Source organism: Gobio gobio, assembly GCF_949357685.1.
Source record: "Gobio gobio genome assembly, chromosome: 17".
Lineage (NCBI taxonomy): Eukaryota > Metazoa > Chordata > Actinopteri > Cypriniformes > Gobionidae > Gobio > Gobio gobio.
Window position 1 is genome coordinate 6,238,513 of NC_137110.1, and position 18,217 is coordinate 6,256,729.

The 18,217-nt window shown below is 37.1% G+C and overlaps 1 protein-coding gene across 1 annotated transcript in view; it reads left to right on the plus strand.

Moving 5' to 3' along the window:
* ptprt (protein tyrosine phosphatase receptor type T) overlaps window positions 1-18,217 on the plus strand; it is a gene marked incomplete at its 5' end in the record, with an annotated part of 383,008 nt that overhangs the window by 214,871 nt on the left and 149,920 nt on the right. Inside the window, 2 exons of the mRNA XM_079841650.1 lie at window positions 4,578-4,874; window positions 15,582-15,691. Of these exons, the coding sequence (XP_079697776.1) occupies window positions 4,578-4,874; window positions 15,582-15,691 (407 nt within the window). The remainder of the gene's footprint in view (window positions 1-4,577; window positions 4,875-15,581; window positions 15,692-18,217) is intronic.

The window sequence follows — 18,217 nt, forward strand, 5'->3', positions numbered from 1 at the left end:
ATTAAAAATGTCCGGCTCTTCCAAGCTTTATAATGGAAGTGAATGGTTATGTCATTTTTTAAGTCTATCTATCCATCATATAACTGCTCCGCACGGCTCCGGGGGGTTAGGCCCAATCCCAATTCTATTTTATACCCCTTCGCCTTCCCCTACCCCTACACCTACCCGTTCCCCTTGCCCCTTGAAATAGAGTGGCAAGGCGTAGGGGTGAAAATATTCCCCTAAGAAATAGGACACCACTACTATACATCACACGTCATATGTCATCATACCCCGTTTCTTTTATTAGTGTCCTGTGACGTTTAACCAGTATGAACAGCAATGAAGTGCATAGGCCAGATCTAACAAAAATAAGGCGCGAGCACGTTTAACAAATTACTCACTCCCAACAGAGTTTTGCGCTGTATTTGGACTTAATAAAATGGCTCTCGTTTTCAGTTCAAAAACGTATGAGCCAGAGTTTCCTAAGATGATACAGAACATACAAGACTAGTGAAGCCGCTTTTCCATCGGGCCAAACTGTTCTCTTTGTTTATTAACCGTTCCATTCCATGCTGATCCGAGCCGGCCGATACTGATATGGTTTCGTTGAACAACTGTGGGGCTGCGATAATGTTCATCCATTGTCAAGTCAGTCATTGCCTTGGTAACGCAAGAGTTTACAGTCTATACGTGATGTAAATATCGACTGCGTTATGAAGGATGACCAGATGTATTTTTTTTAACTATTATTAATGTGTTCACATCACTCAAATAGTGCGTTTAGCAAGCTACGGGGAAACTGGCAGCCAGACAACACACAGGTGATCGATCCCGAGTGGCAACATACACACATTCTAGCAGCACGGGGTTGGTGGAGGGAAACACCTCATACCCCTTCGTTCAAAGTGTGGTCCTGAAAAATCTCAGTTTGAAGGGCTATCTGGCCCTTCCCTTTACCCCTACCACTCCAGCCAAAAGAGAATCGAGACACCCCTACCCTTTCACGTGAACTTGCAAAATGAAGGGGTAGGGGAAAGGGAAAGGGAAGGGCTAAGGGGTAGAAATGGGATTGGGCCTTAATAAAGGCCTACTGAAGCGAAGTGGCGTTGTTGGTGTTAGAAAAATATTAATATTTAAAACATTATAGACTAAAGTAACCCTTGAACCTTTGACACATGCGTATTGACGAACGAGCGTCAGGGGTTACTCTTTTAGCGCAAGTTGACTTGCGTACCGCTGACCATCGGAAGCTAGATATTTTAGTCTATAAAGTTTTAAATATGGATAATTTTCTTACACAAATGCGCCACTTCACTTCAGAAGGCCTTTATTAACCCCCCGGAGCCGTGTGGAGCAGTTATATGATGGATAGATGCACTTTTACTTAAAAAATGACCCAACAAGTCACTGCCATTATAAAGTTTGGAAGAGCCAGGACATTTTTAATATAACTCTGATTGTATTCGTCAAATACCCTTAGGATCTCTTCAGGGTGTGTAAATCATGGGCTAATTGTCATTTTTGGTTGAACTAACCCTTTAAGTAAAATTCTGTAAATAATTGTTAAGTGTTCATTTTTTTTATATAATTTTATTTAAAATGTTCAATTTAGTTTTCAACAGTGTTTTTTACTGTTGTTTTTCTATTTGTTTTATACAGCAAATAGCGGTTAAATGCTTTTATTTCAAAAAATTCAAATGGGCCATCATGTCATTTTCAATGCTCTATGCTGATATCTAGAAGGCAGAGTGGCTATTTGCCGATACATGATACAATTTCCTAATGGCGACACATTTTCTTTTATTTCATTTTTCACTGTTGTTGTTTTTCTGCTGCTGTTCATTCCCTGCATCTGTTTTCTCTCATCTGAATATCTCAGTTTAAAAAAACCCACGCAGCTGGGTATGGTGGACACCTATTGATATGTTTATTGCGTGCAGTTTCCTCTCTCGTTCCAGAGAGCGAGAGGGATGGTGGAGGTGTGATAAATGTTACGGGGCGTTTGGGTCTGAAGAGATCGTGCCAAAGCAGCTCAGCAGCAGTACTGAAGATTGATTTCTCTTATGCAATTCTCCCCAACGCCTGCGATTAATGACCCTCTGCGCTCGCCATCCATCAGCATCTCCCTTTGCTAAACTACACCAGCCCTCATTCAGACTCAAAAGCCCACCTATGGCACCACGGCGTACCCCGCAGCTGAGCATTAGCGTGTTGCTAATGCTCTCACACATTCACCTCTTTCTGTCAGATTAATGGTGATACTGTTACCCCACACCTGTCCACCAGGCAAATCCCCTACCCCTGCAACACCTCCCCTCGACGGGGGGCTACATGTCGGGCAAGGACCCTCGCTGGCCGAGAGCCTAAACATTGCTCGATCGGACATATGTCTCTATTTTTATAGCCATTCTAGAGAGGCTTAGCCATGTAGGATTTTCACCTTCAAATCTGCTTAGATGACACCTTTAGATAAGAAGCAACTCTGATTAACCATAGATTAGCTTTAATATGGCCATCAGGAACAAAGGATTTGGGGTTTCGGGTCATTTGTTTTTGTATTTCTGTATTTTGCTCAGCTAAGATTAAGCAAAAGAGTTTAGCAACAGAGCTAATATCCCACAGAGCACCTAAAATGAGGCTTTGGCTTACTTTTTTTTATTAGGTACAGACAACAAAGCAGTTATGGCTCTTTTTTTTCTGACTTTCCTACCAATCTGTCTGGTTTGCTTGATCTCGAACACAATGCAGTTGAACACAATGCATTTCAAACGTTGTAAGTCTAAGCCTCCCGCATGTGTAGGAACCACTGATGACTGAGCCATTGAAGCTGAAAAACGCTGATGTCTGTCCTAGACGTGACACCGTTCTCACAATGCTCAAATTGCTCTGCAGCAGGAAATCTATGAACTTTGAGAATGAAAGCGCCCTAAGAGATCTGCCACGATGTAAACTATCTTAAGACGTTAAAACTCCTTTTCACATTCGGCTCCCTGGTCAAAAACCAGTCGCCTGCCTCTTTTATGCTTTTCTCCTAATCTAGAGGAATTAGTGTGAGAGATTTTGTCCAACAACCCCGCTGGATCCAATGGCGAGTCTCTGATACTGTTTGTTTCAGTACTCAATATTGTTCTAGGATCTCATATACAGCAGAGGATAGTTGTAATGCTTAGTTTTAGTGTTTATTTGTTCAGACGTCTTGCCATTTTGATTAGTATAAAAGTGGTGCTCCGCTGAAATCCGCTGTTTTTCAAAGCTCTTTGACAACATCTGAAGAGCAGGTTGTTCAAATAATGCTGAGCTATAAGGGATGCCTGCATAGCGCTGAAAATTAACTCTACAGTGAGACAGTCATTATGGTCTGCTTGTGATAATGACTCTTGTTGTATGACTGTCTAGTATCTCACTAACCACATGGCTACTTACCATATACACAATAGACATAATATTGATTACAGTTGAAATTATTTTATTGTGAACAATGAGCAGGATTGTAAAGAAAAATTTGACTGAATCAAGTATATCAGAGAACCATGCAATGGTGATATTTAACTCTTTCACCAGCTGATTTTTGTGGTTGTTTTAAAGTTGCCAGCCACCGCCAGCATTTTTGATGACTTTCACAAAATTTTCATGGCCTTCAGAATATTTTTTTTGTATGAATATCTGGACATGCAATATATATATATATATATATATATATATATATATATATATATATATATATAAAGAACAGACCCTCTGCTTTAAAAAACAAACAACAAAAAGTTTTATTCTAGCTTAATGCATTCTTTTTCTATCAACACTTGAATGTGGGTTTCATAAAAAAGCATATTTTTGAGCAAAAAGCTGAGAAAATCGCATTTTTGTCAGAGACTGCATCCAGATCGGATTCATTAAGTTGTTCAAAACACAGATGGAATAGATTGAGTACACTTGATCTACGTCAATGGCAGGGAAAGAGTTAGAGTTGTTTTTAGACATTATACATTGTAAAATATATACTCTACCGTTCAAAAGTTTGGGGTCAGAAAGAATCAAAATGATAATAATAATAAATAAATAATACTTTTATTCATCAAGTATGCATTAAATTGATCAAAAGCAACTGTCACAAAAAAAATTGTCAAATAAATGTTGTTCTTCTGTCAACTTCTATCACGGTTTCCAAAAAAACTTTTTTCAACATTGATAAAAATAAGAAATGTTTCTTGAACGCCAAATCATGTGACACTGAAGACTCGAATTATGATGGAGCTTTGACATCACAGAAATAAATTACATTTTAAAATATAGTTAAATAGAAAGTTATTTTAAATTCACAATATCTTTACTGTAATTTTGATCAAATAATTGCAGCCTTGATGAGCATAAGAGACTTCTTTCCAGAAAACATAAATCAAACATTTGAAATGTTGTGTGCATATACACTGTATATTACATAAAAAACTGTACATTATCCATTCAACATGGTTGTTGGTTGTATGGAACAAGCATAAGAGGAAAAGTATCTCTTCTGATATTGTTCTGGTCTATTGGCCCAATGTCAAGATGACCCTGTCTCTGATCTTCCCTTTCCTTCTTGTTTCTCCCCACAGATCCAGTCAACGGTCCCCAGAACGTGAACGTGGTGGACATCCGTGCCCGTCAGCTGACCCTGCAGTGGGAGACCTTTGGATATGCGGTGACACGCTGCCACAGTTTTAACCTGACCGTACAGTACCAGTATGTGTTCAACCAGCAGGAGTTTGCCGCTGAGGAGCTGATACCGACCTCCTCTCATTACACTCTGAGGGGACTCAGACCTTTCGTGACGGTCAGACTACGGCTGGTGCTGGCCAACCCTGAGGGCAGCAAGGAGAGCGAGGAGATTGTCAAACAGACAGAGGAAGACGGTGAGCTTGATTAAGCACGATGGTGGAATAGGATAGATGTTGTAAAATGTGAAACCTGTCCTGCAGGATTCTGGCTTTAATTAAGGGGGGTCAGACCCTCCAAACTCTCCACAATTTGCACCCTGACTTTTCCAGTTTATAATGATATTACTTCACTAATTACTGTGTCTGAACTGTAATCACATTACTGATGACTGCATTTCGGAAACCATCAACCTTTAGCAGATGGACAACACAAAATGCCAAACTGTCCATCCGGTTGTAAATTGAATAGATCATCGCAGTTGAGCGGCGTTTTCACCAGAACGTGATAAGTTACTTCTATATTCTTTCTTTTTTTTTGTGCAAATGTTAGAAAAAGTAAAATGAGTAATTTATAGTCTGCATAGTATACAAATTAAATTTAGTGTTGCTTGTCAACTTAAGTTCACAGATAAGCGAACAAACATCCAAAATCTGTTGTTTTTCCTCATCATACAATTGAATCCATTTTGTCTCCACTTACGAAATATAAGTATACTTTCCTTTTATAAAGTATACTTCATGTAGTAAGCATACTAATATCAATGTGCTAGTAGTAAACTTGTAAGTGTGCTGTTTCAATACTGCTTGGGACTAAATTGGCTCATTTTTAAGTATATAAAAGTATACGTTTAAGTGTTCTGTAAGTGCAATAATAGTTTTCTTTATAAATCAATATTTTCAAACAATGTAAGTTTATAAGATGTACGAAAACTATGTGAAAAAGTATTTTTAATAGGCTACTCAATCAAAAGAATAAACACATCTACAAGCCAAGTATACTTAGAAAGTATATTTTGATCAAAAGATTGAGTACAAGTATAGGCTAAACATACATAGGGCCCAAAAAGGTTGTACCTCGCGACCATAAGCGAGTTGGTCGCGCCAGCTCGACCGCCGACCCCTAAGGGTTAATGAGTCTTGGGTGTGTTCTGGGTGTAACGTGCAACCAACCAATCTGAGTCTCATCTCCCTTTCCCTTTAAAAGCCAGTTGCGCTTGTGCCATGATGGATTTGCCATTTACATGGTGGAATTTGCGAGCGGAAAGGTGCATATTACTAATACAGCCTTTAAACACAAAAAATACTGCCACAATAATACCGCAGTCATTTTCAGTTCCTCAAAATATAAGATGTATGAAAATACAAAATTCTCTAAACACATGTGCAGAAAGGCTGGGGGTTAATATTTCTGTAGAGTGAAGCTATCACTTGAACATCCTTTCATATAGCTGATATATAGATAATGTTGACAGTTGTAGCTTTTGGCTTGTTAGTTTCACAACACGCCGTTGCTCTTTCCACGTTCTCAGATGCGAAATTGGGAATAGTTCAATGATCCTAGCCTATTATTTCAATTATCCCATGTTTTAATTAATGACTCTTACCTCTGGTCATTCAAAACATCTTTCTTTTGTGCTGTGGTCATAAAGTAAAGTTCAAGTATATTTTTAAGTACACTTTATGTAGTAAGTATACTAATATCAATGTACTAGTAGTAAACTTGTAAGTGTACTGTTTCAATACTGTTTGGGACTAAATACTGTTTGCACTGGTGCGACCGCTGACCCCTAGGGGTTAATGAGTCATGGGTGTGTTTTGGGCATAACGTGCAATAAACCAATCAGAGTTCCAGCTCCCTTTCCCTTTAAAAGCCAGTTGCGCCCACACCATGGCGGATTCGTTGTTTACATGGTGGAATTTGCGGGTGGAATTTGCGAGCGGAAAGGCTCATATTACTTACACGCCCTTTAAATAACACAAAAAATACTCCCAGCTAACAGATGGGCATGAGTGCATTTGATATTTAAACAATGTGGTGCTGGATGTGAACATGATAACTGTGTCGGGCTGAAACTAGCAAAAAACACTTGCCCACTTGCGCCCGGTGTATAGAGTCCTTAGACTTTTCTGTCAGTACAAGTCAAGTATACTTAAGTGCAATTGTATGTATATTTCTGAGAAGAACAAAGTGTACATAAAAGGTAGACTGAAAGTATACTTTCTTATTTTTAGTTTAAAAGATGTGTACTAATAGTAGAGTTGTTCCGATTCCGATACTAGTATCGGAAATATCACCGATACCACAAAAAATGCTGGCATCGGTATCGGCGAGTACTTGAACCCATGTACCGATCCGATACCATTTTCTAAAAAAAGACTTATTTATGACCGCGAGCTTTGCCTAACCACTGCACGGTTCTTCTTCGATGCTCAGAATGCATTGCAAACACAGGAAGTTGTGGAAAACTGTCATATAAGGAACACAGACACTGAAATATCTTCACGGCTACCCGTCAAAATAAAAGTTCGGTTTAAAACATTTTAAATTGACAGAATATATTAGGCTACTGCTGTACAGTAGATTTAGCTGCGTCTCTATGTAATAATAATAATAATAATAATAATAATAATAATGCCTAGATGGTTGCTTATTTTTCACTTGTTTTGTTGTAAAGAGATTATTTTCTGATTAATATATATTTTTATATTCCTACATTTATTTGTTGCACTGTTTTTTATTATACAGTGATATTGTACAACTAAAATACCTTTTTCAGTTTGCAGTGTTAGATGTGTGGTTGGATTTGAAGTTCTTTTTCGCTTAAGAAAAATAAATAATATTACTGTCAAATGCATGTCAGATAATAAAAATACTGTAATGAATACAGTAGTTCACTGTATGTATTTGTTCATGTTTTATTAAGGGATAAGTCTGAAGCACACCATAAAATAATTCTAGCAATTCATACAGGGCTAGTAGTGTATACAGCTATATATACAGATACACACCCAGGTATCGGATCAGTACTCGGTATCGGACGATACCCTGAGCCCAGGTATCGGAATCGGTATCGGGAAGGGAAAAAGGGCATCGGAACATCTCTAACTAATAGCACACTTGAACAGACTTCTTTTTCGTAAGGGTCATTGCAAATTAGGCAAAAAAATTACAAATGCAATCATTTACATGGTTCACAATAAATTCATGTAAAATAAGACCTGACTGAACATTACGTGGCTACTTAGCAATAAATAAACAAAATAAATAAATGGACATGTAATATTGATTAAAGAGGAAATCATTATTTTATTGTGAAAAGAGACCATGCGGTGCTATGAGAAACATGAAAGAAACACAGCTAGTAGGAAATTGATTTGCCAGGCACAGCAAATATACAGTTTAGTGGTCATTATAAGAAAAATATTTGATTATGATAGATTCAAGTATTTCAGAAATGTTAACATTATTAATTCACTGTACACTCTTTCTCTCTCTAATAAAACTTGTGTATATATTTGTACGTTAGCATTTACCTGCAACCAATGTTGTGTTCCCAAGAATAGGAATGTATATTTCTATTTGTAAACTGACAGTAAAACTCTCAAAACAACTATGTTTGAAATTAAATGGCAATAGTTATTTTCTTCATTTTTAATACCAAAACACGGGTTTAGCCTTATTAGAAAAAGTCCCAGAAGAGAGGCATAACTGTGAGCATTATAAATACGTGTATTGTCATCTTCTCATTGTATTGATATGTTTTTACTTGAAGGTTGTTCGAGGAACGTTTTAAATGGAGGTACAGAAATTATTTACACTGGTTCCTTCCCGGCATTTAATCTCACTAGATATTCGAATTAAACAAGAATAAGTGCATTAACTACTAACCTTCGCTGGAAGAATGGCACATGCATAGAAAGGCTGGAGGTTAATGTTTCTGTACAGTGAAGCTATCACTTGAACATCCTTTCATGTAGCCGTTATTTTGCATCAGGGACTCCGCTGTTATAGATAATGTTGACAGTTGTAGCTTTTGGCAAGTTAGTTTCACAACACGCCGTTGCCCTTTCCACGTTCTCAAATGCGAAAGTGGGAATAGTTCAATGATCCCAGCCTATTATTTCAATTATCCCATGTTTTAATTAATGACTCTTACCTCTGGTTCTTGAGGACTGAAGGGCCTTTGGTTTTGTTTTTCAAGTCTTTGTCTCGGAGCGCTCGCATGTTCTTTCCGGCTGAACGGAATTCTGAAGCTTTTCAGAGTGCAGGGATGGAGATTCGGTGATCTTTTGGGAGGTACTATTCAATAGGGGTCATTCAAAACATGTGCTGTGGTCAAAAATAAACTATTTAGATGTCCAAAAATGGTTTAAAAGCCGATAAATTCTGCTCTTTGTTTCATTTATAGCTTAAGAGGGAGTCTTACTGCTTTTCACTTTTAAGCGTTTAAGTGTTTGTTTGTTTTTTTGTAGAGCATTTGAACATTTGATAAGAACCAAGAAAACCATGAGTCCTGTTTTTAGTGACAACAGAAAAGTAATTTTGCTGCAGATTCACAATTGCTTCTGGGGTTGTTTAATTGCTTATAAAACTATATGTTTAGTTAATTTTATTTTAAAAAAGCACATTTCTACTGCCTCCAGTGCTGTACAGAGCAATCAAGAAAACCAAACAAAGACAATACAAACACAACAACATAAATTTAATATTCAGTTCTCTCCTGGTTCAGAGTCAAACGGCAAGACATAAAAGTGCTTCTTCAAAGCCGTTTTTAAAAGCATTAAATTTGCGGACAGAACGGTAAGTTATTCCACCGACTACCACATTTTTTCAATATAAACCTTTTCGCTTGAGTTGGGTTCGCGGTACCTGGAGCAATAGTTTATCTGCCGATCTGACAGATAAGAGAGAGAGAGAGACCATTTTCATTTTTTAAAATTATTAATAGGGCCTTGAAGTCGTTCGATATCTGATAGGTAACCGGGATGTTAAAATCGTGGTGATTCTGTCCCTCTTTCTCATACCGAAATTCACCAATGACCAAGAGAGCCCTAAATACACTACATTACAGTAGTCCAGTCTGGATGATATAAAAGCATGGACAGTGTACAATGTGACAATGTGTAACGGCGTTATATAATATAATTACAAAATAAATGTAAATAAAACTATAAAAATGTGTAATTAAATGATAGTTACTTATGAAAATGTTAGGGGGTAAATGTTGTTTTTGATGTGCATGATGCCTCCTGCCATTTAAAGGCTGCTATTCTGATGTTTTTGATTGGCTCTCTTGTTTGAATCTGCACGTCTGCCAATTACATCAATCCACATCGCCGCTGAAAGCTTTACGCTACAACCTGACTGAGAGTTGCCACCATGGCGAGTGATAAAAATGCATTCCAGTGCTGGAAAAAAAAAAAAAAATTTTAATCCAGAAATCTGTATTTAACCTCAGAATGATCTCAAAATAAAAAGAGGTGCTAAAGTCTGGTTTTGTGCTGGCTGTGCTTTAAAATTAAATTATTATCTCAATTAAATTGATGAAGTGTTTTGAAAGTCTGACGGTAATCAGTGTTGAGTACTACTGTAAGGTTTAAATGTTTGAAAATGATTAACAGTTGAAAGCATTCGTTAGAAATTTAGAAAAGTAATGTTACATAACTTTAATAACGTTTTTTTTTTAAGGATTTACGAACATCTTGCTCCAGAGCAAACCCTTTTGCTGTTAAAAAACTACTGTCAGGATTTACTAAAGACACGCAGTGAGAAATTAGCTCTGAAAAGTCGTGGACAGAGTTATTTTTGCGGCTGACCTTATTGCATATGCATTTGTAGGAGTTTCCCTTTCAGACACAAATTTATGGAAGGAGAGTTTTTAAATGAATCATGCAAGGTGATTTACTGAGGTTTGCGCCATTATTTACACCCCAAAAAAGCACGTCTTAAACCCGACGCTAATTTGCCCGACTCTTGGTAGGTTGTGTTGGTCATTATGGAAATGATCCGGCTGCGTCTGTGTGCTTTAATCTGCTTGTCGTCAGTAGATCACGAGCAGAACTTTCCACTCACATCCGTGCTTTTTTGGAATTGTGCTCTCACGCTAATTTGCCCTGTTTAGAAAACCTGGCCCTAAATAGGGTAACTTGTAATCTGTAACCTATTACATTTCCAAAGGTTTTATCTTGGCTATTAATCTTATGTAGTCAGTATGTGAGTATATACAGTACACACACACACACACAGTTTTATGCAGGTCTTATTTTAGTTCTTTAGAGATGTTGTGTGAGGGGCTAAATCTGTTTGGTATCATATTTTTAAAACAATGCCAAGTTTAGTACGACTAAAAGTTTGTGCAGCTGTTGATTAGTTCAGTTATTTCTGCCATAAAGCAAACCGTCGTACTTTTTTACACAAACAAATATTCAACAAAAACTCATGTTCACATTCAATTGTTATTCAGAAACGGATAACTTTAGAATAAAACACGATGGTTGCATAAATCATACTTCTGTGAACATTGGCTATAGATTTTCATGTTTTAATAATGCATCCTCTCAGATCTCAGTAGTTGTAATGCTCACAGTGAAAGTGAGATGTTAGATTGTCTGCTTTGTGTGTTTGTAAATCGCCACAGTTGTGTACAGAAGTCAGATCCTCTCAGAGAAGTAAATGGAAACAGGATTGTTAGACCATAGCACTGCCCCGCTCTTCCTAAAGAAAAGCAACAAATATGAAACAAAGATGATGAAAGCATCCTCCTTTAATCCATCTGTTCCATTGATGTGTTGCAGTTAAAAGGAAATCCCAACGTGGAGCATGTTAAAGCTTCCCAGTCTGTGAAAAGACACAATGTTTCTCAGACGGAGGGAAGGTTTGCAAGCGGCGCTTAATTTGAAAATTTCCCAGAGGGAAGCGCTCAGCCTCCTTTTAATTTCTCCCAGCTTGTTTTTTAATGCTGTGCTATAAAACCATGTGAAAATAAAGCCTTAGATTATTCGATTATGGCGTATAATTCAAGCTCATCTAATTTTCTTCTAGATTTTCATGTTCTGATGAGTCTGTTTTGATATGGATAGAACTCTTTTGGTTATTCAGTATCTGCTCTTGTCTGCCGCACTGATGTTTTCCCTTTTTTATGTTTTTTTTTGCATATGAAAACCTATAATTGCTGTCCTTTGTGCTAGCAAATTGACGGACAGCTGCAACATATCAATAGTGAAGCAGTTTTGTCTCTCTGTGTAACCTTATATGGTGATAATTGCAGGAGGGGGAAATTAACATGAGGACGGCGGACAATTTTCACCTTATAAGGTCAACAACAACGCCGAACCCTGTGCGTACTGAAACCTGCTTACCCGCAAACAAGCATAAACAGGACAAGAGCGAGTGTGTTGCTCGTGATTTATTCCGAGATGAAAATAATCAGAGAGAAATGACGAAACCTATTAAAACGTAGGCTATTTGTATCTTGAGAGGGGCAAGCATAAAAGAGGAAAAATTGTTTCTTGCACCTCAAACTTAATGAAACATCACTCATAGTCTCCCCGCGAGAAGCTAATCAGCTGGATTAATATGTAAAGTAGCATTCCACGCACAGCCATGGTTATATAGTGGAAAAGATAGTGGACGGAGGACTGGATCTAATTATATTTCATTGTAACAGTGATTTAATATGCTTGCTGGCTAGTGCCCAATCAAGCTATTTGAAGAATTGTTGGAAATATAATTTAACTGGCCTCACTTTGCAGTACAATATCTGACATCAGCACCTCAGTGAGAGTGTTTTTCACCTCCTTTTTTTGATTAGCTCAATTCTTTTCCCATTGAAGAATAAATGCCAGTGACTATTCAGCTTTTAATAGCGATTGAGGGCAAATATCTCAACCTCGTTACCTTTTGAAGAGGAACTTAGTCGCGATAGAATTAATCAGAAAGAATGAGAAGAGAGATCCGTTCAATGAGGACAATGCAAACTTTGAGTGAGATCTCCAAAATAAAAGTGCAACTTCTATGACAAATGACCTGTATTCACTCGAATTTAGAGTATATTAATTTTTTTGTAGTACAGCATAATATGCAAATGACACATTTCTGAGTGTGACTTAAAGAGAATGACACATTTAATATTTAAAAAATGATTTTATTTACAACACGGAAACGCCTGGAACTCAAGGAAGTGTTGTGACTCATGACACAAAAAATAAAAGACTGACAGTAGGGGTGTAACGGTACACTAAACTGACGGTTCGGTACGTACCTCGGTTTTGAAATCACTGTTCGGTACGAGTTCGGTACAGCAGTTTTACAAAAACTAAATCTAAAAATTGCTTTTTAGATTTAACAGTGGTTTACTGAAGAAGAAAAAAAGTGTCTGTCCTTGAATTAATTAAATTATATCTAAAAGTATATTGAAGATATTGCTGTAAACTATATAGGGAGCCCTTACTTACACATTAATATTAAAGGTTAACAAAATAGAGCCCAAACTATTTGCCTAAATTCAGTTGCTATTTATTTTAAGGTCTAATAATCAACACTCAAATAACACATTGTATACAAACATGTAAACTTCATATAAGGCAGTTTTTGCATTAACAACTAAATCTAATTATAAAATAGTTTTTTTCTCCAATTCGTTGTTGAAATATAATAATTTATACACAGTGTCTGTCATTTTCATAACAGGTTTATTTAACATGCATGAAATAATCAAGACATAACAGGTTAAGTAGAATATAATGAATATATAGGCTAATATAGAGCATATATTTAGTGAAAGAGTTGATTTCTCTAGTGAATAAAATTCTGTGGACACTGAATGACTGCCTGAGGTAAATGTGATGCTAACGTTACATGACATTTTACAAGCAGTTATATTGACGTCTTTTCGCCAATGAAACACTGATTTAGCGATTACACCACATATACCTATACATGACAGTAAGTTGTAATGTATCCTCAGCATAACTTCAGATGGTCATTCATGTTTATTCTTTAGTAAGAGATGATCGATTGCCTTCACAGATGATCGGGTTCACGCGCGTGCGCGTCGCGCGGCCGCTTGAACTGTGATCATGAAGTGACCAGTCACGCCATATAGACCGTCAAAACGCCATTTATCGTTTGAATTTCGTGATAAAATGGACTGAATACTTAATATTTTCGTGTGGGAACTCGGATTGAAGCGTGTTCTGCGCAAGCCGACTGTGAGATTGCACCCGGAAACCGTTCGGTAAGGTTACACGCGTGCACTGAACCTGCGATTATTAATTACGATTATTCTATAGCATTAAGCCTTAAAAGTCAAATATACATTTACATATAAGTATAAATATGCATTGTATTATAATCTTATACTAAAAATAAAAAAAAAAAAACCTGGGAAAACAACAGGTGTTTTTTTTTCTTTCTACAGGTTATCTTAAGTACACAGAATAATATAAGTGGACTTTTTTTTGTAATTGCGATTACATTTTATTGAATGATTACATAATTGTGGCACCTGTAATTGTAATCACGAGTACAAATTTGATTAATTGTGCAGCCCTAGTGAGAACTGAACCCTAAAATAAAATGTTACCCTAAAAGTCATATATGCCCATTCAATTGTTGTTCAGTAACAGTGAAACTTTTGGATGAAAATATAATTATTGCATAAAATCATAATTTTGTGGAATGATGTTCATGCTTTAAGAATGCATCCTTTCAGATCTCAGTTGAAACAGTAAAAGTGTTTGTATTTAAGTCTTCCCATTGAAGAATAAATGCCTAACACTATTCAGCTTTTAATTATGGTTCATTTTGAAGATAACTTAGTTACATGCACGAGAAATAAACAGAAAGAATGGAATGAGATGTCTTATGAGAAATTAATACGATTTCCAAAATAAAAGCACAGCCAGATTAGCTTTTCCTCAAAGAAATAGCAGCGATTGCCGAGCAATAATAGTGTCTCAAAGGTTTAGGTGTCTGTGTTGTGTCCGTGTAAATGAAATGCTACATGAACAATAGATGTTTTAGTTCTTTTCTTCGGCTCTCAAGATGACTGCCAGCTAATCAGTTTGTGCCCGAGGCGGCTCTCCCGTTCGCCCGTTACGGCCCTGCTATACGCTCATCTCTTTAATCTGCCCTCCCAATTAGCCACGACTAAGTGCAAGGCAAACAACAGCGCTAAGGCTGCTAAGTTGGACTAAACGGCCTTTTAGCTAAGTCATTAGCTCTTTTTGCACACACCGTCAGGAACAGTCTGACTCATTAGTGTGTCATCACTAACAGTCAAGTCAAAGACACTAACCAAGACTGAGAAACGAAAGACATCTAGCCTTAAGTTAACATAATGCATGGGCTATTGTCAAACTGCCACCGATTAGCACATTTGCATGTTGATTTATAGAATCGTCAAGTCATAGCATCAATGAAAATGCTATGCTGGCAAATGAGAGCAGGATGAAGCTCTGTATGGATGATGACATCTTGAAAACAGGTTTTTAGGGTGTTAATGATGTTCTAGCAAGAGTATATTTGGAAAACTTGCAATGTGTGCCAGAGGGGATGTGCGCACAAAAATATGCAAATAGACACATGCATATGCGCGCAGTGGTACTCGTAGCACTTGTTAACACCTCTCGGTACCGAAGGGTGGAAAAGCTGTTACAATTCACACTTCGAATTTTGCGGCTGAGGTGTGTTTGACATAGTTTTACATCTTTAGTCAGCCAATCTTTGCTCGCCCCACCTTACCTTCTACCCAGCAACACAAGCCATTTCTGTCACCCTACGTCACCCCTGTTCTCAAAACAAGGTGTTGATGTAATGGTATTATAGATACAATACGGTTGACTAAACGTTTTTAAATGCAACCCAGAATGCTAAATGTGTTGTTTGTGTGCCTACACTAGTTCCTGGCCCCATTCCTATGGAGTCCATCCAGACAGGCCCGTACGAGGAGAAAATCTTCATGCAATGGAAGGCCCCGAATGAAACTAATGGAATCATTACTCTCTATGAGGTGAGAAACTGTTAAATGTATATTTTATATGTATTTTAAATGTATTTGTTTTAAATAATAGTGTAATATATGAAAATGTTATATATAATATAGATTATTATTTGATTTGATTTGCCTGAATGAGATGCGAGATCTACAGAAGATGTGAAGGTTTTGAGTGACTTTCCCATATTGACACACAATCTGACTTTATCCTGTACATGTAGGGAACAAGGGTGATTGTTAACGCAACGCAAAGTACAGTTTATCTTTATTTGTGTATTTCTGTGGTAAAATTAGGTAGCAGTATACTTTTTGCACAGGAAGTTATTTTCTGTTGCAGGAAATTTTGTTGGACAGCCTCATTATTAGCCTAGAAATCTAGACGCACCCTAACGGGAGCAAATGTAATTTGCAGCCAGGGTGTCTAGCAACTCTCCGTTGGCTTGCGAGCTGGAAAAATCAAACTCTGGTCTGGCCAATCACATTATGTTAAGCTCGCCCACCGACTCTATACACAATGACGGCAGAGTTGCGGCGGTTCCGTGTGCTACAGCAGTCTTTCGAATCGGCTTTGGCCATGACTCTGGAAGACTTGGAGTTCAGCTTTTCTTTGAGGAAAGAACAAAGAACGGCACTGAAGTCCTTCTTAAGAAAGGAAGATGTGTTCAGAGTTTTGCCGACCGGATACGGCGAAAGTTTAATCTATCAACTAGCTCCGCTTCACCTTCTTCGTTGCTCTGGTTGGTTGTAGCGCTATCCTATTGGGTGCAGAGGGAATTTGAAAGACAACCGTTTATCCCGCCCCTCGGATTGAGCCGTATGTGTATGTGTATGTGTATGTGTATGTGTATGTGTATGTGTATGTGTATGTGTATGTGTATGTGTATGTATATTAATGTAGAAACAACGTAAAGAGAGAACTATATTTTAAATATTGGTTGTAATGGCATCTTTTTATGAAAGAAGGCCAGTATCACTGATACCAATACTTATAAAAATAATTGTTTCTCTCAATTTTAGCTATTAATTATAGGCATTCAGCATTACAGTGTAATTGAAAGCTATATTTTTTAACATTTATTAGGTTTTACATACACTGTAAAAAGAATTCAGGTCTCCAATTGAAATTATTTTCTAGTGACCGATCACATCTAAATTTTTCAGTTGGCCAAATATAATTTCTGTGAATTGATGCAATTTAATTCCCAGAAATTCAATTTGGCCAACTAAAAGTTTTTTTTTTTAGATGTGATCGGTCACTAGAAAATTTCCATTGGAGACCTGATTTTTTTTTTTTACAGTGTAATATAACTTTTAATTTAAGCGAACTTAAGCAAACAATCTTCACATAAAACCATAATACATGTCACATTTACCTGTGCCCATCAATATATCTCTACACATCAATAATTTTTTTTCTGTTGGCCCAGTCAGACCGGTTCAGATTTTTACTTGCCCTGTCAAAATGCACACAAATGTAATGTTTTCGTTGTTTTTGACCCATGTAACCATGTAAGTTTAAGATTTTTAGTTAGGTCTAACAGGTAGGATATATACAGAAATTGAAGTAATCAAACATAAGTTATTAATTCAATATAGATTAATTCTTATTAAAGCTACAAATGTTATTCAGTCTTTTGTTCTTTGATTATCATTAATGACAGACATCACAGAAGCAGGTTTATTAGGTTGCCGTCACCTTAAGACATGACGCGGATCTATCTGACACACATTTCAAAACTCTTTGCATTCATTTTTAAGACTTCATTTAAAGCTACACTGTGTGATATTTTCCCCCATCTAGCGGGTAAAAGGTTTATGACCATCCAGTGAATATTAGTTTCTCTTCCTCTCAATTCCGATTTCGTTTTAACTCCTACAGTGGCCGATTTAGTCCAAGATTAACATGGCTTCCAGTTCGACCACGTCCACATTCGACACGGTGCCATCAAGTGTTAAAACGCGAAAGGCGAAGTTTGAATTCACGGGTATGTCCCTCTTTGGCTAATGTACTTTCAAGATGGAGGGGCAACATGACGACCCGCATTCGAACCCCTCACCCATATGTATTTTCAATGGCATATTATAAACTTACGAGAATACTTTATTACTTGAAAGAAGTAAATATACAGTAATGAGCACATATATTTTTAAAAGAACTAAGTGTTTTTAGCTAAGAATAAACTAAAAAAGTTACACAGTGTAGCTTTAACTAATTTAAGACTGTGCTTGTGAGGATACCCAATAAAACGGATGTATATATAACACTGTATATATACTGTTTATATGTATACTCTTTAAAATCAATTATTTATTAGTCAATACATAGCTGCATTACAAGCAGAAAAACGAAGTCACAGCATGACAAAAACAAATTACGGCCAGATTTTGCTTTAATGTGTGTGTATTTGAGTGTGCTGGAGGCACAAAAGAGCCTCGCAATCTCTTTGATTTGATGAGGATGACAAACCACATGCGAGACATTGCGAATATTCAGGTACATCATTAAAATGGGGTTACTGCATGTGCCATCTTGGTGATAAG